Source organism: Lampetra planeri, chromosome 60, assembly GCF_965212315.1.
Source record: "Lampetra planeri chromosome 60, kcLamPlan1.2.h2, whole genome shotgun sequence".
Lineage (NCBI taxonomy): Eukaryota > Metazoa > Chordata > Hyperoartia > Petromyzontiformes > Petromyzontidae > Lampetra > Lampetra planeri.
Genome location: NC_136166.1, coordinates 5407356 through 5433800, shown reverse-complemented (window position 1 = coordinate 5433800; position 26445 = coordinate 5407356). Strand labels below are relative to the sequence as shown.

At 48.5% G+C, this 26445-nt stretch overlaps 1 protein-coding gene across 1 annotated transcript in view; it reads right to left on the bottom strand.

The window, feature by feature from the left end:
• Window positions 1–26445, bottom strand: part of LOC144736312 (periostin-like) — a 124972-nt gene that overhangs the window by 45496 nt on the left and 53031 nt on the right. The window contains exons 4-7 of the mRNA XM_078618960.1: window positions 25454–25518; window positions 16791–16948; window positions 15068–15223; window positions 8447–8593 (exon numbers count right to left, since the gene is read on the bottom strand). Of these exons, the coding sequence (XP_078475086.1) occupies window positions 8447–8593; window positions 15068–15223; window positions 16791–16948; window positions 25454–25518 (526 nt within the window). The remainder of the gene's footprint in view (window positions 1–8446; window positions 8594–15067; window positions 15224–16790; window positions 16949–25453; window positions 25519–26445) is intronic.

The window sequence follows — 26445 nt, the reverse complement described above, 5'->3', positions numbered from 1 at the left end:
GTGTGTGTGGTTTGTGTGGTGTGTGTGTGTGTGGTGTGTGTGTGGTGTGTGTGGTGTCGAGTGTGTGTGTGGTGTGTGTGTGTGGTGTGTGTGTGTGGTGTGTGTGGTGTGTGTGTGGTGTGTGTGTGGTGTGTATGTGGTGTGTGTGTGGTCTGGAGTGTGTGTGTGGTGTGTATGTGTGGTGTGTGTGTGGTGTGTGTGGTGTGGAGTGTGTGGTGTGTGTGGTGTGTGTGTGTGTGGTGTGTGTGTGGTGTGTGTGGTGAGGAGTGTGTGTGTGGTGTGTGTGTGGTGTGTGTGTGGTATGTGTGTGGTGTGTGTGGAGTGTGTGTGTGGTGTGTGTGTGTGGTGTGTGTGGTGTGTGTGGTGTGTGTGTGTGGTGTGTGTGGTGTGTGTGTGGTGTGTGTGGTGTGGAGTGTGTGGTGTGTGTGTGTGGTGTGTGTGTGTGGTGTGTGTGGTGTGTGTGTGGTATGTGTGTGGTGTGTGGAGTGTGTGTGTGGTGTGTGTGTGGTGTGTGGTGTGTGTGTGTGGGGAGCGGTAGTGTAGCAGTTATAGCGCTGCACTACGAACCTGGCGCCCCGAGTTCGAATCCCGCTCACGGTCAACCCCAGTGACGATTATCCGAACTGGTCCTGGGCCTCCCCTAGGTCGACTCAGCATCAAATGAGTACCTAGGTGCGGTGTGTAAACATCATCACTGAGAAGACAAAGGCGGTCGGGCGTGGTTCTGGCCACCCACCCCCTCGTGTGCCGTGCCGGCTTTCATAGGTGCAACTCGCTAACAGCACTTGCCCCAAAAGTCTGTTAAGGCTACACGGTGGGGGAGGAGGGATCTTCATCTTTGTCTTTATACATTGGCGACAGCCACCCATTAAAGAGACAAATTAACTGCGAAAAGAGCCCCGTATTTCAGAAAAAAAGCCAGCGCCGGTGGATTTTCTTGTTTTTTTTTTCAAACCTTCGCTCGAACAGTTTGCGTGAGTCGTCTTCACGAGCCGAGCATCCGTGCAGGGTTCGTGGTGCCTCTGTAGGCTGGTGAGGGAGTTGGGCGGCGCAGGGAGGCCCGGACGAACGAGTAGGAGAGACCACTTTTGGCCTCCTGAGTGGCTCGAGAAAAGGACTCAGAGAAACAGCAACAAACGGGCTTTGTGTTTTTTTTTGTTGTTGAGGGTGCAACAGGAGATGGATGCTTGGAGGTGGTGGTCGTGGTGGCAGGGCGTCTTGATAACTCGCCAGCTGCCTTCGTGTTTGACCAAAGGAGAAAATCTTGACTGAAAGCTTTCGTGACTGCAGGAATTCATAACCTATTTACGTGACATTACCGAAAGACCCAAAGAATACAAAGGAGAAAAAAACATGAAAATAATAATAATAATCTTGGAGGCAGTTGCCGTGCAGAGATTTAACAAATGTGACTCGACAGGAAATGTGTTCATTCCGAATGTAATATATTAAAAAATGTTTTTGTTAAAATGTGGGGTTTTTTTTATTACACGTGCGCACGGCAATGATTGTGCGGCGACGTCTCCGCTTGTTTAGCCGAAGCCTCTGGTCTAAATATCCCAACCGGGGCCAAAGAAAAATAATGGATGTTCGCAATTATTTCCACCCGTGTCATGCCCTCCCGTGTTTTTGGCCTTCAATTTGGAAGGAAAAAAACTCGCTCAAGGAGGCGGAACTTCTCAATGGTTACCACGTGGGGAAAATCATCTCTCGCGCTTCCAGCGTCGCGGGGAGACTTTAGATTATAAAACTGGTGGTGGGGGGCAGTGTTGGTGGGTGTGGGGTGAAGTGGATAAAACAAAAAATATTGTAGCTTCAATTGCGCGTGGATGGAAAAATATACTTTGCATGGTACATTTAACGTAATCGTACGCTGCTGCCGCGATTATATACAGTTCCCGCTTCTAAACAAACATCTATCAACTCGGAAAATGGGCCGAAAACTTGATACGCCGGCTTTACGAAATGTGCTCGCTTCTTTCTCACAGAGGCAATTTGCGCGGAAAAAAAACACTCCCAGCCTGCGCGACAAATCCGGGCCGCTGGATTTTGAAACTGTTACTCGAGCGCCAAGGTGAAAAGCTAAATCGCAATTGCGAACACTGCTCACCTTTTTTGCTAAGATGTATATTAATTTATGGTTGTTGTATTTAAATAATAATAATAATGATGATGTTCTGCCCCTTGGTCATTTCACTGCTGGACGTAGATCTCCCCTATACCTGGCCAAATCAGGTTGGTGAAGGGGGATTGCCCATGGATGCTTCCGATGTTACTCGCCAATGATATTGGGTGTGAGTTGAGAATCCAAATCCGGACTGGGGGACCGCAGTACAGACCACTATCCACGGGCCACTTCTCACAACTTTCCACTGGGCCACTTCTCAAACTACCCACTGGGCCACTTGTCAAACTACCCACTGGGCCACTTCTCAATCTACCCACTGGGCCACTTCTCAATATACCCACTGGGCCACTTCTCAATATACCCACTGGGCCACTTCTCTATCTATCCACTGGGCCACTTCTCAATATACCCACTGGGCCACTTCTCTATCTACCCACTGGGCCACTTCTCTATCTATCCACTGGGCCACTTCTCAAACTACCCACTGGGCCACTTGTCAAACTACCCACTGGGCCACGTCTCAATCTATCCACTGGGCCACTTCTCAATCTATCCACTGGGCCACTTCTCAATCTATCCACTGGGCCACGTCTCAATCTACCCACTGGGCCACTTCTCAATCTATCCACTGGGCCACGTCTCAATCTATCCACTGGGCCACTTCTCAATCTACCCACTGGGCCACGTCTCAATCTATCCACTGGGCCACTTCTCAAACTACCCACTGGGCCACTTGTCAAACTACCCACTGGGCCACTTGTCAAACTATCCACTGGGCCACTTCTCAAACTATCCACTGGGCCACTTCTCAAACTATCCACTGGGCCACTTCTCAAACTATCCACTGGGCCACTTGTCAAACTACCCACTGGGCCACTTGTCACAACTTTCCATTTGGCCACTTCTCAACTCATAAGAAAGGAATATTTTTGCCACTTCAGCAAGTGTTTCTTGCTGTGGTTGTCCCACCTGATGACGGACGCTTGTGTTGCGCCCGAAACGTCGTGATTTAATTTATTACACAGCCTCGCCTCCAGACCACCAGCTCAAAGGAACTGAACGTGTGGCCGTTTTGTGGTTTAGAGCCGCCGATTTGAAGTGTTGAGAAAAACGTGGTCACATCTCAATAACTGGGAGTGGTGGCGAGACAAAATCTGATCTATGAAAAAAAAACGAGAAACTATTTTTAATTCCATAATTTCCATTTTTTTTTATGTTACCAGGTAAGCCACACTGTGCTATGTCGCTCTTTTTTCAGAAGCGACCTGGCCACAAATTACAGCTCAACAAAGTGGCCCATCATGTGGACATTTATAGCAGCGAATTCTTCTAACCACGTGATGTTTATTCTGAATGTGGAAGGCAAAACCAGAGGACCCGGAGAAAAATCCACGTGACCACGGGGAGAACGTGCAAACTCCAAATATACAACAGGCGTCAGGCTCGGGATCTAACCCACGACTTCCTGCACACCAGGCGAGGTAGTCGACATCTCCTAGCCACCAACGGGCTCGACGTCGATCCAAAGCTATTCCGCAACTGGGCCAGTTCCGAGACGCCTGGGATGCAGACGGCCGAAGAGCGAGCGCTTGATTGATGTGAGAAGAAAACAACGAACAAGCCGGGCTCTCGGTGGAAGGATGGGGAGGAGGGGGAGGGGGGGGCGGTCACTATTCACGCTCTAAAAACGTTCCGACTCCAAGCGGAATTCGACCGCTTGTGCCTTTGCCACCCACTTGACGTGGGGGAATTCATCGGAAAGCTGGCCGGAAAAACCATAACAAAAAACATGAATCAAATCTGGCCGTCTGTGCGCAAACACTGCGACCCCTCCCCCAGCCCCCCAATCTTTCGCCTCCCCTCGTTCACCATAAAATGCCGAGAAATTTGCCATAATTAGCTCCACACCCCTTCTTTTTCTGCTTCAACCGACAACCCCCACCAACCCGCACCTTGTTGCTCGCGTCCCCGTTCGTCACCCTTTCTTGTCGCCTCCGAACTTTACCGAAGTGTAAACTAAAACGAAGTGCAAACTAAATAAATTAACGTCACGGTTACAGTCAGTGGGCACTTATTTCAGCACGCTGGTTGTGCGTAACCCGCGTGCGTGCGCTGCATTTGCAATTAACTAAAGCGATGCGTCACGGAGAGGTGTTGTTTTCATTGTTATTTTACTCTTGATTCGACGAGATGAAAATGGGAAAAATTGGCGGTCCGCAAAGCCGTGGCTGCTGGGCTGCCATCGCGGTTGGCAATGTACGGCGGGAAAGAAGTTCAACTTACGTACATACATAGACTCACGCAGAGAGCCATAGACTCACACAAAGACGAATAGACTCACACAGAGACCCAAAGACTCACGCAGAGACCCATAGACTAACGCAGAGACCCATAGACTCACGCAAAGACCCAAAGACTCACGCAAAGACCCATAGCCTCACGCAGAGACGAATAGACTCACACAGAGACCCAAAGACTCACGCAGAGACCCATAGACTCACACAGAGACCCAAAGACTCACGCAGAGACCCATAGACTCACGCAGAGACCCATAGACTCACACAGAGACCCATAGACTAACACAGAGATCCATAAACTCACGCAAAGACCCATAGACTCACCCAGAGACCCATAAATTCACACAGAGACCTATAGACTCACGCTGAGACCCATAAATTCACACAGAGACCTATAGACTCACGCTGAGACCCAAAGACTCACGCAGAGACCCAAAGACTCACGCAGAGACCCATAGACTAACACAGAGATCCATAGACTCATGAAAAGACCCATATACTCACTCAGAGACCCATAGATTCACACAGAGACCCATAGTTTGTTGTCCTTCCCATGCACCTACGATTAGCCCGGGATTTGTCACGTTAATGAAACATTCTGGCAAATTGCGCGATGATGCTGGATGTAAAAACCAGCGAATCGTTGTACTCAAAAATTGTAAATGTTGTGGATTCACTCTTCAACACACCGGTGGGCTAAAGTAGTGAACTATTGTTTCTTGTCAACGTGACACGTGTTTTACTGATTGGCCGTGTCGGGCGGTGGAGGGTTACGACACATTTATAAATAACGCGATTTAACTCAAAAACCTTTACTAAGAACAATATTGGCCGCGAAAGCCTACGTGTTAAACTGATGATGATGATGTTGTTGTTACAAATGGAAAATTAAAAACTCTCTGGCAGTGCGCGGCGACTGTGATCACGACCCAGAAGAGACACGTGGGAGCGTGGAAATGTGGACTCAAAGCCAGACTCACAAACACGCAGGAGGATGAGGGAGCAGGAGGGAGGAGGAGGAGGGAGGAAGATGTGGAGGCATCATCACAGCAGCGATGATTCACCACTCTGCTCCCCCTGAGTCCGCAATCAAGAGGATCATCAACCACTTAGATGTCAAATCACAGCTGTGGCCCTATACCAGTGGTGCTTCTTAACCTGGGGTGCGAGATGCCCTTTCTGAGAACCAAATGGGTGCAGGCTCCAGTAAAGATTAAGAACCACTGCCAGAGACTAACACTGCCCATAGACTAACACTGCCCATAGATTAACACTGCCTTAAGACAAATACTGCCCATAGACAAACACTGCCCATATACAAATACTGCCCATAGACTAACACTGCCCATAGACTAACACTACCCATAGACTAACACTACCCATAGACTAACACTGCCCATAGACAAATACTGCCCATAGACTAACACTGCCCATAGACTAACACAGCCAATAGACTAACACTGCGCATAGACTAACACAGCCCATAGACTAACACTATCCATAGACTCAACACTACCCATAGACTAACACTGCCCATAGACTAACACTGTCCCATAGATTCAACACTACCCATAGACTAACACTGACCATAGACTAACACTGCCCATAGACTAACACTGCCCATAGACTAACATGCCCATAGACTAACACTGCCCATAGACTAACATTGTCCATAGACTAACACTGCCCATAGACTAACACAGCCCATAGACTAACACTACCCATAGACTAACACTACCCATAGACTAACACTGCCCATAGACTAACACTGCCCATAGACTAACACTACCCATAGACTAACACTACCCATAGACTCAACACTGCCCATAGACTAACACTACCCATAGACTCAACACTGCCCATAGACTAACACTGCCCATAAACTCAACACTGCCCATAGATTAACGCTGCCCATAGTCTCAACACTGCCCATAGACTAACACTACCCATAGACTCAACACTGCCCATAGACTCAACACTACCCATAGACTAACGCTGCCCATAGACTCAACACTGCCCATAAACTCAACACTGCCCATAGACTAACGCTGCCCATAGACTCAACACTGCCCATAGACTAACACTGCCCATAAACTCAACACTGCCCATAGACTCAACACTGCCCATAAATTTCGATTTAAAGCTTTCGTGACTGCAGGGATTCATCTTCTTGGTTCTTTCGGTAAAGTCACGTAGAAGGGAAGTAATAAAATAATAAAAATAAAACATAATAAAATAATTCTCACGACGTTTCGGCCACAACGCAAGCAGCCGTCCTCAGGTGAAGAACATGTCTGTCGATAAGACAGCGTCTAAATGACTTTACCGAAAGAACCAAGAAGACTGCCCATAGACTAATGCTGCCCATAGACTCAACACTGCCCATAGACTAACACTACCCATAGACTAACACTGCCCATAGACTAACACTGCCCATAGACTAACACTGCCCATAGACTAACACTGCCCATAGACTAACACTGCCCATAGACTAACACTGCCCATAGACTAACACTGCCCATAGACTAACACTACCCATAGACTAACACTGCACCACAGAGCAGTGGTTCTGAACCTGGGTGCGTGCCAGCCCTGGCGATGCGAGATGCCTTCTCTGCCCAGATTTTTTCAGAAGGTAAATCATCGAAGCACAATTTAAGCACGGGCCACGAGAGTGCAACTACTTACTTTGTTTCATTAAACGCCTATGTATTGATTAACATCATACATTTCATTTAATGGCTATGAACCAAAGGGGTGCAAGGTTGCAGTCAAAGTTAAGAACCGAAGTTGTACATGAACGTCAGCCGTAGGAAGAAGACCATTGCACTCATTTGATTATTATATTAATTGATGTTTGTAATTGATTGTTGTATTTACACGTACGGCCCACTTGTCAATGCACTGCGGCATGTAGGTCTCTCCGCAGTGCGGCATTCGTTCAGGATATTTAGATTATTTGTCCATAATAAACGTTTTTGGGTTAGATCGCGTTATTTATAAATGTGTCGTAACCCTCCACCACCCGACACGGCCAATCAGCAAAAAAGTGTCACGTTGACAAAAAGAGAAAAATTAACCCGTAAAAACAAAGTTTTTCACTATAAATCCTTTATATGCGTGGCGGCTAGAGTCCTCTCGTCCTCTGGCTTGAGATGGCTGCCACCTATGGGTCAGATGATTGCCTGCCACCATTAAGCAATTGGTAATTAAATATTTAAAAAAAAATTCCTAAAAAGTGTAAAGTTACCGAAATTTGTTTTACGAAAATAAATTGTCACGCACAACGAGTCTGTGTGCAAAATGTCAGATCGATTGGATCACGGGAAGTGGGTTAAAAAACGACCGAAAGATTTGCACGGTCGTAAGCGCGCAAGCAAGCAAGCAAGTGAACTTAATATAAAGGATTTAAACTACACAAGCGTCCTTCATCGTGATGACGGACCCTTGTGTTGCGACCGATACGTCGTGTTTGTTTCATTATTTGTTCCACCTCTGTGACTTTACCGAAAGAACCAGAGAGCACATACTCTTAGGTTTTTCGGTAAAGTCACGTAGGTAAAAAATAAATAATAAAATTACAATTGAAATAATAATAATAGACATTTCTATTATTATTTCAATTATATTTGTAGAAATTTCTATTATTATTTCAATTACGTTTTTATTACTTATTTTTTTACCTACGTGACTTTACCGAAAAACCTGAGAGTACGAATCCATGCAGTCACGAAAGCATCAAATCTAAAACCAGAGAGCACGTCAAACTTATTTCGCTCGTGCACCAAGCGGTGTCGGAGTAACGGCATCATCAGCCCAGGGGGTGCGGCGATGGGCGAGGCGGGACCCCCCCACCCCCCCAATATTTAATTTGTACTCGCACGGTCGTTTTGTCAAGGGGGGCTCTCCCCTCCCCCCCCAAAAAAAATCGCAACTTTGCCCACCAGGGATGGGCAAGGTCACCTCTTGCGCCACGCTCGTTAACGTCTCCCGATGCCCCGATCCCACGCGCCGCCGTCACCTTCAGTGTGCCCAGGCTCTCCGTTGTCTCGAGGATGTCGCGGACGCTGCGAGTGAGCGGCGCGATCACGCGGTCCACCAGGTGAACCACGCCGTTGGTGGCCAGGTAGTTGGGACGCAGCACCCGGGCGCAGTTCACCGTCACGATCTGCAGGGGTTCGCGAGCGAGACAAAGGCACCGTCGTCACTGCACGTCGGAGACGTTGTCGCGTGCTGGTGTGGCTAGGAGATGTTGACTGCCTCGCCTGGTGTGCAGGAGGTCGTGGGTTCGGTCCCGAGCCTGACGATGCCTGCTGTATATTTGGAGTTTGCGTGTCTATCTCACCATCATCATCATCATCACGGTGGCTAGGAGATGTTAACTAACTCGCCTGGTATAGAGGAGGTCGTGGGTTTGATCCCGACCCTGACGATGGCTACTGTATATTTGGAGTTTGCGTGTCTCTCTCATCATCATCACGGTGGCTATGAGATGTTAACTACCTCGCCTGGTGTGCAGGAGGTCGTGGGTTCGGTCCCGAGCCTGACGATGCCTGCTGTCTATTTGGAGTTTGCGTGTCTCTCTCTCTCATCATTATCACGGTGGCTAGGAGATGTTAACTGCCTCGCCTGGTATACAGGAGGTCGTAGGTTCGATCCCGACCCTGACGATGCCTGCTGTATATTTGGAGTTTGCGTGTCTCTCTCTCACAGTGGTGAGATGTTAACTACCTCGCCTGGTATACAGGAGGTCGTGGGTTCGATCCCGACCCTGACGATGCCTGCTGTATATTTTGAGTTTGCGTGTCTCTCTCTCTCATCATTATCACGATGGCTATGAGATGTTAACTACCTCGCTTGGTATGCAGGAGGTCGTGGGTTCGATCCCGAGCCTGACGACGCCTCCTGTATTTTTGGAGTTTGCGTGTCTCTCTCTCTCATCATCATCACGGTGGCTTGGAGATGTTAACTACCTCGCCTGGTATACAGCATGTCGTGGGTTCGGTCCCGATCTTGACGCCTGCTGTATTTTTGGAGTTTGCGTGTCTCTCTCTCTCCCCGTGGTCACATAGATTTTTCTCCGGGTCCATCCGGTTTTTGCCTCCACGTTTACGATCAACGTCACGCGTTTCGAGTATTTGTCTGCGACTATAAATTTCCTCGCGATGATGATGATAAGCCACTTTGTCGAGCGATCGTTTGTGAGCCTTACTTAATAAAATGTTTAGGTTGTTTAACCATCGCCGCTGATGCACGTATGTATGTCAAACTTCTTTCACAGAGTACGGAGCTAGTCGAAGGTACGGGGGTGGGGGGGTGAGTACACAGCCAATGTCTCTCTGCGTACGAATTTCTCTGCGTCAGCTGCTCAACGTCTTACGATTGCCTCGGTCACACGATGGAGCGTCGCCGGGAATTCATGCGTTTTTATTGTAATTGTTTTTGTCGTATTGTTGTTTATTAAGATTTTTTATTATTGCTATTTTATGAAAAATATATTTTTTATTGTAGCTATTTTTAATTATAATTTTCGATTAATATTTGTATGATTATTTCCTTATTATTTTTTATACCTTTTAATATTAGATTTGACTATTACTTATCATTTATTATTATTTTATTATCGTCTATAATTATTTCCTTATTATTTATTCCTTTTTATAATTACATTTTTACTATTACTTATCACTTTCTATTCTAATGTTATGTTTATCATTATTTTTTTAAATAATGTTTTATTCCTTTTCTAATTACATTTTTAATATTACTTATCATTTATTATAATTATTTTTATAACTATACATATATTTTTTTATAATTTATATTTTTATGATTACCCCCCCCCCCTCACCCCCCCCTCCCCGTTTCAAAGGCAAGAGCTTTCGTGTGTGAATGTTTATTATTTTTATTACATTTATTTAACTTCGCGAGCTTTATTTTTCATCTCACACGGGAACATTTGTCAAGGGCCGATGTGCGTAATTACCGAGCGCCGCTTGCGCTCAAGGTGCGCAATCACCGCGAGATTCCAGCGGAACGCAAAAGGCGAGCGTCCAGGGGCCCGTTTAAGCGAAACCCCCCAAAAAAGCGATTCGGTGAGAGTTTCCGAGAATTTCTCCTCCATCAAAATTTCCGCGGCGCGCACCACGCTTGAACCCAGGAGGGGAGATCTTCGAACAAATAAAAAAAAATACATCAGCGTCAGCCCGAACTACTCGATTAGAAAAACACTCTTTGGTTCTTTCGGTAAAGTCACGTAGGTAGAAAAAAATAAACCCGTAAAAACAAAGTTTTTCACTATAAATCCTTTACATGCGTGGCGGCTAGAGTCCTCTCGTCCTCTGGCTTGAGATGGCTGCCATCTATGGGTCAGATTATTGTCTGCCACCATTAAGCAATTGGTAATTAAATATTTAAAAACATTTCCCTAAACAGTGTAAAATTTTGGAAAAAATTTTTCACGAACATTAATTGTCTCGCACAACGAGTCTGTGTACAAAATGTCAGCTCGATTGGATGACGGGAAGTGGGTTAAAAAACGACCGAAAGATTTTCACGGTCGTAAGCAAGCAAGCAAGCACGCAAGCACGCAAGCAAGTGAACTTAATATAAGTATAACCCGTAAAAACGAAGTTTTTCACTATAAATCCTTTATATGCATGGCAGCGAACTTAATATAAAGGATTTAAAAATATATTCGCCTGTGGAAGACGCGGGGATCGATCCCGCGACCTTTGGCATGGGAAGCGAGGGCACTACCAACTGCGCTACTCCGCCACGGCCTGTGGAGGGGTTACGCTCTGGGCTCTTACACTGTGCGTTCTATTTGAATATATGTAAAATAATTTTTTTTTGCCTAAAAAGTGTAAAATGTTGGGATTTTTTTTCACGAACATTAATTGTCTCGCACAACGAGTCTGTGTGGAAAATGTCAGCTCGATTGGATCACGGGAAGTGGGTGAAAAAACGACCGAAAGATTTGCACGGTCGAAAGCAAGCAAGCACGCAAGCAAGCACGCAAGCAAGCAAGCGAACTTAATATAAAGGATTTAATAAAGGATTACAAAATTATAGACCGCGACGTTTCGATCGCAACGCAAGCAACCGTCTTGCGTGGTGTTCTATTATTTTTTCTACCCACGTGACTTCACCGAAAAACACAAAGAGTATGGATCCCTGCAGTCACGAAAGCTTCAAATCAAGATCGATTAGAAATGTCGCACCGGTGGCAATGTCCACGTGTCCGTCTACTGCGAAGCAACAACATCTGGCGGATTGAACTCTCCCCTTCCGCAGATGCCCTCGGTTTGGCGGAGAGCGAGTTGATCGGCCGTTTTCCTCCGCACCACGCTAAGACCGCAGCTAAGCCCCTGAATTTGTTCGGGCGACAAACCTCGCGTTGATCTGCTCCGACACACCCAGCAACTCATGCGTGGCAGATCGCGCCGTTCGTCTCTATTATGCAGGAAATTAAATTTGAACGAACCCGATTATTGTAATTGCCGCTGTTATTAAGACGTTATTATTCAAAGTTCGAGGCGCGTCTCGCGTGTTGGAAGCGGGCGCCGAGAGGTGGGGGTGGCGTAAATTCCGCAGTCCTACTTAGAGGGAAAATCCACATGAGGCAATGGCGTTCTGTTGAGTCCACAGTAAATCGATCTCCCCAAATGGACACTAATTTTATCAGCCCCGAAGGGATAATTACCATGGCGGTAGAGTTTACCTTTGACGGGGGTTTCATATAATGACATATTAAAACATTTTGAATGCGTCTCGACCTAATGATCCACATTTTAGTCTGGTTATTAATTTTGTAAAATAGGTCAGCTCAATCTTGATTTGAATTTTTTGTGACTGCAGGAATCCATACTCTTTGGTTCTTTCGGTAAAGTCACGTAGGGTAGAAAAATATATAATAATAATAATACAAAATTATATATTCCGACGTTTCGATCGCAACACAAGCGGTCGTCTTCAGGCGTAAAAAACATAATCCTGCAGTGGAAACTGCTGAACCAATGAGATCAGCCCATGTCGTTCAAAACTACCGGATCCGCCTCCTCTGAAGATGATAATAGTTTTTTTACCCTTCTATCTGGCAACAAAACTGACACCTTTTTTACAAGGAGTCATGTTTGCATAGACCACAATACCTGCAGTCATAATGCAAACAAAAAACACAACTCTGATAATGTATGCACTGTCCTTGAAGTTGATTGGTCCACACCCGAGACAGCTTTCCTTAGAGCCTAGTCTCACATAAGTTGGACCAGATGATGCCAAAAAACATGACTCCTTGTAAAAAAAAAAGTGTCAGTTTTGTTGCCAGAAAAAAGGGTAAAAAACAAATTATCATATTTTTTACTGCCAAATTAGGTTCCAATGGTGTCTTCTGAAGATGTCTCGTGTGATGCCGGGATCAAACCCACGACCTCCTGCATACCAGGCGAGGTAGTTAACATCTCCTAGCCACCGTGGCGCTGAACGACACAGCAGCGGTCGCCATCCCGTCCCTGCAGTCTAATACCCCAGGCTACTCGTGGACATGAGACTCATGCTGGATCTCACCTGGCTAAACGGAATGAAGTTGAAACTGGAGTAATGTAATCCTGCCACCAATGGAACCAGAGATTAATGAGAAGTTCGCTTTTTCTTTGTCGTGGCGTTCTGTTTCGTGAGCAGAGGACGCAAACGGGTTTTGATTCCTTACCCGTACCCGGCCGCACCAGGGTCGCAAACGGGTACCCGTACCCGGCCGTACCCGTATCGGGTACCTGATTGCGAACTCTGGGATGAAGCCATGTTGCAGGCGCGGGTGGGTTGATTCTAGGAACTTGAATTGTGAGAAGAGACAAGACGTTGGGAAATGAGTGACAAACGGTGACTCACCAGTGACTCACGGTCTACCCGTACCCGTACCCGGCCGCACCAGGGTCGCAAACGGGTACGGGTATCGCGTACCCGGTTGCGACCTCTGTTCGTGAAAGACGCAATTCATCAACGAGGCATGGCAGTGAAGGACGGTGACATTTGGTCCCTAATACTTATTCTACGTTAAAGGAGAATAAAAAAAGCCACATTGCCGTCAGCTACGCGAGATCACGTGCCGATGACGTGCGATTCAAAGTTGTACAAATAAAACGTTGTGCATCTTAACTCGGGAGCACGAGCCACGTGCGTTTTGTCAACGGCCGTCAATTGTTTTGCAATTTGAGTTTCGCATTTTCAGCAAAGTGGCTTCGAATGCGCTGGGTAGCCACGGGAATGGTCGACAGTGCTTTGTCGCCGGGTGGACTGGGCCCCGTCATACAAATGTGGAATTGCCATCGATCACTCGCTCAGCGCTGCGCGGTTGTATAGAGAGCCGCGTTGACTTTTGCCGAGGAGTGTGCCGCACGTGTATATTACTGTAGCTGGAATTGGTGGTTGTTTTTTTTGTCGAAGTGTATTATTTCTGCTTTATTTACTGGAGCTTCCCATTAAATCATGTGCACCCTGCCGGTTCTGGGTTGTACTTATTTAAGCACGGAATACTATGAAAATAAATGCACCAGTGTGGTGTGTGTGTGATGTTTTTGGTCGACTCAGCCTCAACCGTGGAGCGGTTAACGCTACTCTGAACTACAAACCAGGCTTCCCGAGTTAGATTCCCGCTCACGGCCACTAACAACCGGTGACGATGATTAGAACCGGTCCTGGGCCTCCCCTAGGTCGACTCGGCCTCAAATGAGTACCCAGTGCGGTGCGTAAAAACTTTGCCACTGGGGAGACAAAGGCGCGTGGGCGTGGTGTTGGACGTCCATCCCCAATCGTGTGCCGTTCCGGCCTTCATAGGTGCTCGCTAACAGCACTTGCCCCAACATTCTGTGAAGGCTACACAGTGGCAGGGGGGGATCTTTGTCTGTGTGTTTCTGGTGCTGTTGAGGCTACGCGCGTTGGGCTGGTCGCGATGTGGGCGGTTGGAAGAGCAGCAGTCGCTGTCCGCAGATTTTTGCGCCGTGTTTTTTTTTCCATTTCGACATCACATTGCGAATGACAGCACCAGGGATGCCGTGCCAGACCACATTACTCCACCAGCGTGGGGTAATGGGCTTCACTCCAATGGGCTGTTTGTGGTGGTGGTGGTGGTGGTAACGGTTCGTGGCTATACGTGGGGGCCGACCTTTGTCTTCGTCTCCGTGAGGTTGTCGGTGCTCGCGTGCACAACAGACATAGATCCCCCGCGTGGCCTGCTACAGACTGTCGGGGCAAGCGCTGTTAGCGAGTGGCAGCACCTATAAAGGCCGGCACGGTACACTCTGAGAGGATGGGTGGCCGGCACCACGTCCAAGCAGCCTGTTCACAACGTAAGCGCGTCAGTTCATCAATTGAGGCCGAGTCGACCTAGGGGGGGGGGCCCAGGACCGGTGCGGGATAACCGTCATCGGTGGTCGCCGTGAGCGGCAATTGAACTCGCTTCGGCGGAAGCTCAGCTCGCGAACCGCCACACGAGACCGCTCCCTCGACGCGCGCGCGCGCACAAAAGACAAAAGGATCCCACGTGCAGCAGCCTTGAACAGACCGTTCCACGTGGGGGGGGGGGGGGGGCGGCGGGGGGGGGGGGGGCACGCGCACGGGCACGCGCACGCGCACGGGCACTCACCCCGTTGACGTAGTGCTGGACGTTGATGGTTCCGTCCGCGTTCTGCGAGCGCAGGGTGGCACCGTGCCGCATATCACTCAGCAGCAGACGCTTGTCCACCATGTGGTTCCGCAGGGCGTCCTTCAGCTTGCTCCCGGTCAGCCCGTTGCGAGTCGCCTGCACGCACGCAACGCACGCAAGTTCGTCCCGATGTCGATGTTTGCAACACCGAGCACCACCCGAGGGTGCTTTCGTGTTGGGCTGCGAGCGCGAATCGCGAGGTTCGGGTCGCCGCCGGGCTCATTGGCGCAAATTCGCGAAACGCACGCACAAAGATCGCCCCCCCCGTGTAGCGATGTTCAAGAAGGCCGGCACGGCACACGAGGGGGTGGGTGGCCGGCACCACGCCCAGCCGCCTTTGTCTCCCCAGCGGCGATGTTTTTACGCACCGCGCCGGGGACTCATTTGAGGCTGAGTCGACCTAGGTAACGCCCAGGATCGGTTCAGATAATCGTCACCGGTGTTCATATTCTTAGGTTTTTGTCGGTAAAGTCACGTAGGTAATTTTTTTTAATTTAAATTAATAAAAGTAAAATAAAATAAAAATCACGACGTTTCGGAGGCAACGCAAGCTTCCGTCTTCAGGTGGAACCGTCACAGCACGATGGCTGCATCAAGTGAGAGGAGTCACCGGTGTTGGCCGTGAGCGGGAATCGGACTCGGGTCACCGAGCCCGATGTTTTTACGCACCGCACCAGACGCTCGTTTGAGTCCGAGTTGATGAGTGCATGAAGAGGGTAGTGCCCCCCCCCGCCCCCCAGTGTACCGTGTGCGGCCGGGCATCAGACGAGCGGTTGTGGGGGGGGGGCACCTCTAAAGGACCCGACAGGCCACGTCGAACCAAAACTATTCCGCAACGTGGCCACGTGCGAGACGCCCGGCGGCAGCACAGAGGGCTGTGACGAGTGGCAAAAGGCACAAATCGCAGGTGCCGAGAGAGGGGGGGTGCGAGGGGCAACACACACGCACACACACACGCACACACACACATACGCACACACACACATACGCACACACACACATACGCACACACACACATACGCACACACACACGCGCACACACCTCAGCCGAGAGCGAAGGATTCCCCTGGAATGAGCATCCCCCACATCCGAGACAGGGGGTAGGGGGGGGTTAGAATGGGCGGGGGTAGAACGGGGGGGGGTTAGAACGGGGGGTAGAACGGGGGGGGGGGGTTAGAACGGGGGGGGGTTAGAACGGGGCGGGGGGGGTAGAATGGGGGGGGTGTAGAGCGAGGGGGTTAGAACGGGGGGGTTGGAATGGGGGGGAGGTAGAACGGAGAGGGGGGGTTAGAACGGGGGGGGGGGGGTAGAACGGGGGGGGGGTTAGAACGGGGGGTAGAATAGGGGGGGGGTAGAACGAGGGGGTTAAAACCGGGAAGTTGGAACAGGGGGGTTAGAACCGGGGGGGGGGGGTTAGAACGGGGCGGTAGAATGGGGGGCGGGGGGGTAGAACGATGGGACTAGAACGGGGGGGGGGGTTGGAACGGGGGGGTAGAACGGAGGGGGTTTAGAATGGGGGGGTTAGAACGGGGGGGTTTGAACGGGGGGGTTAGAACTTCGGGGGGGGGGGTGGAACAGGGGGGTTAAAATGGGGGGGGGGATTAGAATGTGGGGGTTAGAACGGGGGGGGGGGGATAACGGGGGGGGGGGGGGTTGGTCTCACCTCGTCGAGCTGAGCCCACGCGGCGTCGCTGGGTGCGAACATCGTCATGGCCTTGGGCATCTCGAGCTCGGCGCGCAGGCCGGCGCGGGCCACCAAGTCGCGCGACTTGCTCGCCTCCAGCGCCTCCAGCGTGCTGAAGATGTTGGTGAGAGGCGCGACTATGGGGGGGTGGGGGGGTAGGTGGGGGTGATTGTGATTTGGGGGGGGGGGCACGGACAGCGAGGGGGTCGTCGTCAGCGAGACGCGAGCGTCGTCGGAGTGTCTGCCCCGAGCGGTCGAGGGGGAACTCTCGGGCCAAAACGCGTGTCTCTTTTTAAATCCTTTATATTAAGTTCGCTTGCGTGCTTGCTTGCGCGCTTACGACCGTGCAAATCTTTCGGTCGTTTTTTAACCCACTTCCCGTGATCCAATCGAGCTGACATTTTGCACACAGACTCGTTGTGCGTGACAATTAATTTTCGTGAAAACTTTTTGCAAAATTTTACACTTTTTAGGAAAAAATAAATTATATTTAATTACCAATTGCTTAATGCTGCCAGGCAATCATCTGACCCATAGGTGGCAGCCATCTCAAGCCAGAGGACGAGAGGACTCTAGCCGCCACGCATATAAAGGATTTATAGTGAAAAACTTTGTTTTTACGGGTTAATTATTTCTATCTTCCCCCTTCACCCCGAACGACGAAGACCGACGAGAGGGGTGGAAGTTCCTCGTTTGCTACTCGGGTCCAGTCCTCTCCCCCCTCGCCCCCTATGGACCACCTTGCGAGTGACTTCCTGCCCCGCGGCGAACTCGGCACGTGCGTCGGTAGCGCTGCGCCGGACCTCGAAAGAAAGGAGAAATTTTGCGGCGGGCGACGTTTCGGGCGATGGGCCTTCCAGCGCAGCGCTTCAAATGATTTCTGTCGCAAAGCGGGCGAGCGCTCGAATCGCGCTTCCGAACCTTAGCGGCTCGCCACACTCATTTTTTGGCACGACGATCGTGACATCGATGATGCTTGCTTGCTTAGGACCGTGCAAATCTTCCGGTCGTTTTTTAACCCACTTCCCGTGATCCAATCGAGCTTACATTTTGCACACAGACTCGTTGTGCATGACAATGATTTTTTGTGAAAATTTTTTCCAAAATTTTACACTGTTTAGGGAAAATGTTTAAAATATTTATTTACCAATTGGTTAATGCTGGCACACAATCATCTGACCCATAGGTGGCAGCCATCTCAAGCCAGAGGACGAGATGACTCTAGCCGCCCCGATGCCACGCATATAAAGGATTTATAGTGAAAAACTTTGTTTTTACGGATTAATTTTTTGTTGTTGTTGTTCCTGAACATTGCAAGCCGACTTTCCCACAGAGCGATGCAGCCCTCGTCCGGCCAACACCTGCGGGGTGTATGCGCCACTGCCCCCTGGCCCAGCGTTTCTACGGAGTCGTACGTTCGATGATTCACGCTATTGCCCAGACGTTCCTGCGTGGGGGGTGGATTGATTTTTTTCCCCCAGAGCTGGGAAGGCACAGGTTGGGAACGCGTGGTTGCCTTAAATCAGCATCTCAGATTCCAATTGAGTTACATAGCAAGCGCCAAATATACAACAGGTTGCCTTAAATCGGCATCTCAGATTCTAACCGAGTGTCTCACCCCAGGAACTCACATCAAGTTGGCATTTGTGGCTGTTTAACTCACTTACTAACTGTACTAATAATTTCACTATGTAACACGATTTTTGTTCCTGGGTAGTAAGTGTTATTTTCTAATTGCGTACGCCTCAAACGTATAAAAATTGGATATTGTTCCCCACAAACTTTGCTTTTGTCACCAGGACTTTCTGTGAAGGAATGACACGAATGCACACCACGTTTTCTCATTGCCAATAGGTACATTTCAAAACATCAATGTACTGGTCACAAAAGCAAAGTTTGTAAGGAATAATAGCCATATTCTGTACTTTTGAGGCATAAGAAATTAGGAAATTACACTTACAACCCAGGACCAGAAAAAATAGAAATTTTGTTGTTACACTGTGATTATTTTAATTTTACAAGTTAAAGCCCAATGAGCTAAGCGACCTGGTCACAAATGATAGCCCAACGAAGTGGCTCATCATCAGGTGGATAATTTACAGCAGGAAATAAACTCTAAACGCATGATGTTGATTCTACATGTGGAGGAAAAAAAAGGGATGGCCCGGAGGAAAATCCACGTGGCCACGGACAGAACACGCAAACGCCAAATATACAACAGGCATTAGGGTCGGGATCTAATCCACGACCTCCTGCATACCAGGTAAGGTTATTCTCGCCACCGCGATGCCCCAAAGGTATCAAGAGCGCGCGTTTTGTGTTTAAATCAACGTTTCGCTTCGTTCACAAGTGAAGGCCACGATCGTCGAGCCTAACCAATTTGTTTGGCAAAAAATTGAATGAACGACCACAGTTATAGCGTGACCTCGCTTCTCCCCTGCACACGAGTCGACGAATGCCAAAGGGCTCTCGCACCCGGCTTGAGCGTTCCGTGGCGTATGCACGCACGTTGAACTTCCTTCGCGCCGTACGTGGCCACCTCAACAGGAGAAGCTCAACGTCGTGCCGACAGCGTGGATCCCCAACGCTGTCAGAAGAGAGGCATAGAAGCCGTTCCCCGTACTGGCTGTCAAAAGGCTCACTATCTGGCTGTCAAAGGGACACGTTTAAAGGAGCCACCGGAGACTCACTTGACAGTGGCGTTAGAGGCTGGATGCTTGCGGCTGACATCGGGGAGAAGCGGGCGGTGCGTGAGGCTGACCACTGCCCTTGTAACGCTCCTAACGAGCTTGCTGCATGATTCATTATCAGGGCCTGTGAGCACCAACCCGCCCTTCACCCATCCCGACGACTGTGGCACTCTCTGGGCCTTCACTCCCGTGACACCCGCACTGTGCAAGTCTCTCTGGGCCTTCACTAAAGAGGCACTCGCACTGTGGAACTTTCTGGGCCTTCTCTCACGTGACACCTGCACTGTGGAAGTCTCTGGGCCTTTTCTCACGTGACACCCGCACTGTGGAAGTCTCTGGGCCTTCTCCACCATGACACCCGCACTGTGGAACTCTCTTGGCCTTCTCTCCCGTGGCCACCCGCATTGTGGCACTCTCTGGGCCTTCACTCCCGTGACACCCGCACTGTGGAAGTCTCTGGGCCTTCTCTCCCGTGACACCCGCACTGTGGAACTTTCTGGCCCTTCTCTCACGTGACACCCGCACTGTGGAAGTCTCTGGGCCTTCACTAAAGTGGCACCCGCACTGTGGAACTTTCTGGGCCTTCTCTCCCGTGCCACCCGCACTGTGGAAGTCTCTGGGCCTTCACTTCCGTGCCACCCGCACTGTGGAACCCTCTGGGCCTTCACCCCCGTGGCACCCGCTCTGTGGAACTTTCTGGGCCTTCTCTCCCGTGCCACCCGCACTGTGGAAGTCTCTGGGCCTTCACTTCCGTGCCACCCGCACTGTGGAACCCTCTGGGCCTTCACCCCCGTGGCACCCGCTCTGTGGAACTATCTGGGCCTTCATTCTCTGGGCCTTTGACACTTTTTACCCAACCCCCATTCTCATCGTTATTTATGCAAAATGCCTTTAGATTTTATGATGAAAGCTGCAAGTATTGTTATTGTTATCGGAGACATCCACTTATGTTGTCCACGTTGACCTGGACAATGTGACGCAGTTATTTTGCTCCGATTGCATCGATCTCCACCTGCTGGATCGCCGTATTTTGTTTAATTTTTTTAACTTTTGTCATGTTCGTGATCCAGGCCACTCTTGCCGATGACACTCTCTATAATCGGTTGAGTGTTCACCCGTTAAAAAAAATCTACTTGAAACTTCAACCGGTTTTTACTCTCTATCTCACTCAATCGTTTGTGCCCACTCGTCCACAATCTCACTCACTCACGTACGCAATCATCCACTCCCTCATCCGCCCCCTAATCTACCTTGCCTGGTATACAAGAGGACATGGGTTCGATCCAGACCCTGACGCCTGCTGTATATTTGGAGTGTGTGTCTCTCTCTCCCCATGGTCGCGTGGATTTTTCTCCGTGCCCTCCGGTTTTTCCCCCTTCACATTTCGAATCAACGTGCGCTTAAGAATATTTGGGGGTTATCAATTCCCACACGTTAAGCCACTTGGTTGAGCTATTGTTTTTGATAGCCAGATCGCTTCTACTTAGCTCAGTGGGCCTTACCTGGTAAAAATAAAAATATGATAATTGGCTTTTTACCCTTTTATCTGGCAACAAAACTGACACCTTTTTTTACGAGGAGTCATGTTTGCATAGACCACAATACCTGCAGTCCTAATGCAAACAAAAACATAAATCTGATAATGTATGCACTGTCCTTGAAGTTGTGTGGACCAATCAACTTCAAGGACAGTGCATACATTATCAGAGTTATGTTTTTTGTTTGCATTATGACTGCAGGTATTGTGGTCTATGCAAACATGACTCCTCGTAAAAAACGTTTTGTTGCCAGATAAAAGGGTAAAAAACCAATTATCATATTTTTTACTGGCAAATGAGGTACCAATGGTGAAAATAAAAATAGTTTTAGTCTATAGTTTACGTACAAAATGATTGATTGCATTCGTCTTCGCACAAGGCCATCTGTACGTACGGCGCGAAAGAAGTTTAACCTACACACACACATGTACGCATGCCGTGTCAACCCATACGGTTTTCCCCGTATTCTTGTACAGGAAAATTGAGTTTTCAGCTCCGTACGGCGTACGGCTGTTTCAATAGGGGCAAAACAAAAAATGGTTTTGTCAATTCCCGTTTCTCCCTTGTGATGGGACTTTGTAGGATGAACGTTGAGATTTAGAAGGGTCACGGGGTGTCCAATACGGCCTGAGTTGGTCTGTAATAAGGCAGGGCATTGGTAAGGGGTTGACATGTGTGCGTACGTAAGGTAGTGAAACTGCACCGTGTGAGCCTGGCGGACGTGAGGTTCCATTCGCAGCCGTGGCTAAACCATCGGCGGCGAGTGGGAGATGTCACCCGCTTGGCTCCGTCTGAAGTGATGCCAACGCCCTTCAGCAGAGGTCCCCAAAACGTTTTGGCACCAGGGACCGGTTTCGTGGAAGACAATTTATTCACGAACCGCGGGGGGGGGGGGGGTCATCATTGGGTCTTTCCCCCTTTTCAAAGAAGCTCTCCAGCCCCGTTTGTTTGGCTAGGGGTCAGCAGCTTGTGGGCTCACCACAACTGTGCCTTAGACAAGTGCGCGGTGCGGGAATGAGGCGCGGACGGAAGTGGTAAATAAAAACTTAATTTGGAGCTTTCGTGACTGCAGGAATTATGTCTTTGGTTCTTTCGGTAAAGTGACGTCTAAAGATAAACTAATAAATTAAATTTAAAGCTAGCATACGACGTTTCGATTGCAACGCAAGCAATCGTCATCAGGTATAAATTAAATAGAAACACAAATCTAGTAGACTTAGAAATGTAATGTAATACAACACAGAGTCGGAAGTGGTAAATAATCAAATAATGGGGGCTGGCCACACGCGGACTCACCACTTTCAGCGCCTGCAGTGCGGCCTGGTTCCTAACAGTCCACGGACCGGTACCGGTCCGTGGCACGGGGTTGGGGACCCCCCTGCCCTTCAGCGATCGCAAGTTTTGTTCCAAGGCGATAGCAGACGGTGCTGTCACTTGTCCCCCTCCCCTTCCCCTCCCTCCCCCCACCGTCTCGATGCGCAAACCTCTGCAGCAAATTACGCTCACTCTGCTCCAGGTTAGGACGGTCGACGTTTCGAAGTGAGAACCGCGAACACTCAAAGGAATTTCGATTTAAAGCTTTCGTGACTGCAGGGATTCTTCTTCTTGGTTCTTTCGGTAAAGTCACGTAGAATGGAAGTAATAAAATAATAAAAATAAAACATAATAAAATAATTCTCACGACGTTTCGGCCACAACGCAAGCAGCCGTCCTTCACCTGAGAACGGCTGCTTGCGTTGTGGCCGAAACGTCGTGAGAATTATTTTATTATGTTTTATTTTTTTTATTTTTTTACTTCCCTTCTACGTGACTTTACCGAAAGAACCAAGAAGACTCAAAGGAATGGCGGCGCCAACCCCCCGAATCCCCACCTTGCCCCCCCCCCAACCGGCCAGTGTTCCATCACCCGAGACCCTGGGTGTAGTGGGTACGGCGAGATGACCACGTGTCCGCCTTGAATGAAATGAAATGAATGAGTGGGCATCTCAAACGGCCCTGGGCCATGTCTCGAAAGGTCGCCTATTATTATTATTATTATGATTCAAAATATATACTTTCAAGGCCACGGTGTTATTGAGAAGTGTCTTGAGTAGGATTTTGTGTTGTTGTTGATGTCAGTTGTTGTGCGTGTGCCAATATCAGCAGCAGCAGCAGCAAATGATTTGTGTAGTGCGGTGAGATATAGTCTAACAACCTCCACAGGTGACAGGGCATGGGCAAGCTGTCATCAATCAGTGGATTGACAAAGGCACGTGTGTGTGTTTGACGGTGTAAATCGATTTCACTGTGCCAATACCTTTGGGGATCTACGAGAACGGTGGTGGGAGAGGGGGTTGATGCGGAGATGCGGTCGCATCGGCAGCCTCGACAACATTGTCTGTGATGACCTCTTGACCTTCGCCTCGATAAACACGGCTGGAATCGTTTTGAAGGTCACGGCCCGTGATCGCTTTATAATGACCCCGGCAGTCTCCCCTTGGCATTGAGAAGTAATGACCGTTGGGAATTCTTGGTTTGCAATAAAAAGAGCTTAATTGCTCATCGGATTCCTCCAGGATGAATACAGATTCGCATTCTGATATCGTCCATTCAGTTCAAACTGGAAATGTAAACTCGAAATTCTACACCTTCGAAAGAAAACTCCGACAAATTCCCCGCCCACAAAATGATCTATCAGATTGGATAACAATTCTGGCAAATGCAAATGCCAGAATTGTATGGATCGCTCTTCAGCAGCGCACCGGTAGTGATGAAGCACTTTTGTTTGTCACGTGACGACTTCGTTAGTCGGGTGGTGGAGGGTGTACGACTAAAACTAAACTTTTTATTTTATTTTACCAGCTAAGGCCCACTGAGCTGAATTGCTGTTTTTTCAGAAGCAACCTGGCCACAAATGAGAGCTCAACCAAGTGGCTTATCACGTGGACATTTATAGCAGCCAGATACTCTTAAACGCGTGATGTTGATTCTAAATGTGGAGGGGGAAAAACCCGGAGGACTCGGAGAAAAATCCACGCGACCACGGGGAGAATGTGAAAACTCCAAATATACAGCAGGCATCAGGATCGGGATCGAACCCACGACCTCCTGCACACAATGTGAGGGAGTTGACATCCCCTAGCCACCGTAGCACCCCTTATAAACGCATTTTACCTACGGGGATCTGACCCACAAATCAAGCATGAAATTAAATTTGGGTTGCGAGAGCCTACAGCACGTTTGATTCAGATTGTAAACGATTAGGGATCATATTTGTGCTACAAATCAATCGACGTGTTTACAATTATAAATACCCAAACTGTGTGCGCCTACTAATGACCGTGTCTCATATCTAGATACAGTATTCCTGCCAATATAATTAAGCTAAACAGAAACAATCATATTCTGTTATATCCATCTCGTTTTATTGCAAACGATTGTTATCGTCTTTGCAATCTTTTATTTTGCAATCATTAAAGTCTAATCGGTACATTGCTCTCACCTCGCTTTACATCACATGTAGATGAGTATTGGTCCTTATTTGCGCACGGTGTGTTTTTCCTCGGCTGGTAAAGCCCGTTCGGATTGTTTTATCCCGTCAAACTCAACACATCTGTCAAAAACGTTGCGGCCTTAAACAAGGAACAAGTATAACCCATAAAAACAAAGTTTTTCGCTATAAATCCTTTATATGCGTGGCGGCTAGAGTCCTCTCGTCCTCTGGCTTGAGATGGCTGCCACCTATGGGTCAGATGATTACATTGCACCATTAAGCAATTGGTAATTAAATATAATATTTTTGTCCTAAAAAGTGTAAAATTTTGGAAACAAATTTTCACGAACATTAATTGTCACGCACAACGAGTCTGTGTGCAACATGTCAGCTCGATTGGATCACGGGAAGTGGGTTAAAAAGCGACCTAAAGATTTGCACGGTCCTAAGCAAGCAGGCGAACTTAATATAAAGGATTTAAAAATAAATGACAGTCGACGTTGCAGACAATGGCCCTTCTTCACAGCAACATGCGTTTTGCAATTAACCCTTTTCCATTCCGATGACGTCGGCGTTACGCATACGCACTCGTGTACTTAATCAGTTTTTTTCTCGGTTCGGCAGAAAATAAAAAAATATATAAAGTAACTTTATCGGTACCGAGGTTCTCACAAGGCCATGCGGGAGGGCGTGTGTCACAGTGTCGGCGCCGTCTATCGCAGAGTACGGCGGTCGTGTCGCTACAGTTCTCTGCGGTGAGTAACGGTGTCTTAAAAAAAAAAACAACGATGCAGCTGTACCTCTTTATATAAAATTAACGCTGAGACGCCCGTGCGTTCCGGGATTCAGCGGTGAGTGAGACACCACCCAACCAAGCAACTTGCGGTCACGTCTCGGCAGGGGAAAGGGTTTGAAATGATCGAACGCGTCACCAATACTTACTGGCAGGGCAGCCTTTCTCGCCTACCACCTTCATGTATCCAGGGCAGCATTCGAACTTCACCATCCTGGGGAAGGAGACGATAAAAAAAACCAACAGAATCAGAATGTTTATTTATACTGTGGGAGGAATCAGATGAGCTGTTAAGCTTCTATATTCTCAGGTTTTTTCGGTAAAGTCACGTAGGTAAGAACATTAAAAATTAATGAAAGTAAAATAAAACAAAACAAAAATAAAATTCACGACGTTTCGGAGGCAACACAAGTCTCCGTCATCAGGTGGGACCGTCACAGCCGAATTAGCTGCATCAAGTGCTTGATGAATTAGCTCATCAAGTGCTTGATGCAGCTAATTCGGCTGTGACGGTCCCACCTGATGACGGAGACTTGTGTTGCCTCCGAAACGAGTGCTTGATGCAGCTAATTCGGCTGTGACGGTCCCACCTGATGACGGAGACTTGTGTTGCCTCCGAAACGTCGTGAATTTTATTTTTGTTTTGTTTTATTTTACTTTCATTAATTTTTAATGTTTTTACCTACGTGACTTTACCGAAAAAACCTGAGAATATGAATCATTGCAGTCACGAAAGCTTCAAATCTAGAACTGTTAAGCTTTTTTTTCCACAGATGTCCAGTTTGGGGCACGCGGTCACAACGTTACAACAACAAACAATACAAAAGCACAAGAGGGGTGCAGAGTACAGCTTTCTTCTTGGGTCACATCGCGTAATGCGCCGTTAAACCCGCCACCACCTGCCACAGCCAATTGTAGCGAGGTTTGCCGCGTAACCAAGACGTGCAAAATTCGCGTGCCGAACCCTTACAGAATAGGCTGCCTCGGGTGGTGACGGGTTTAACGACACATTTATGGTTACGCGGTCTAACACACACACGCAAAAAAAAAAACCCTCTCGTGAAATAATATCATGTTCTTTGGTTCTGTCGGTAAAGTCACGTCGGTAGAAAATAATCGATCACGACGTTTCGATCGCAAC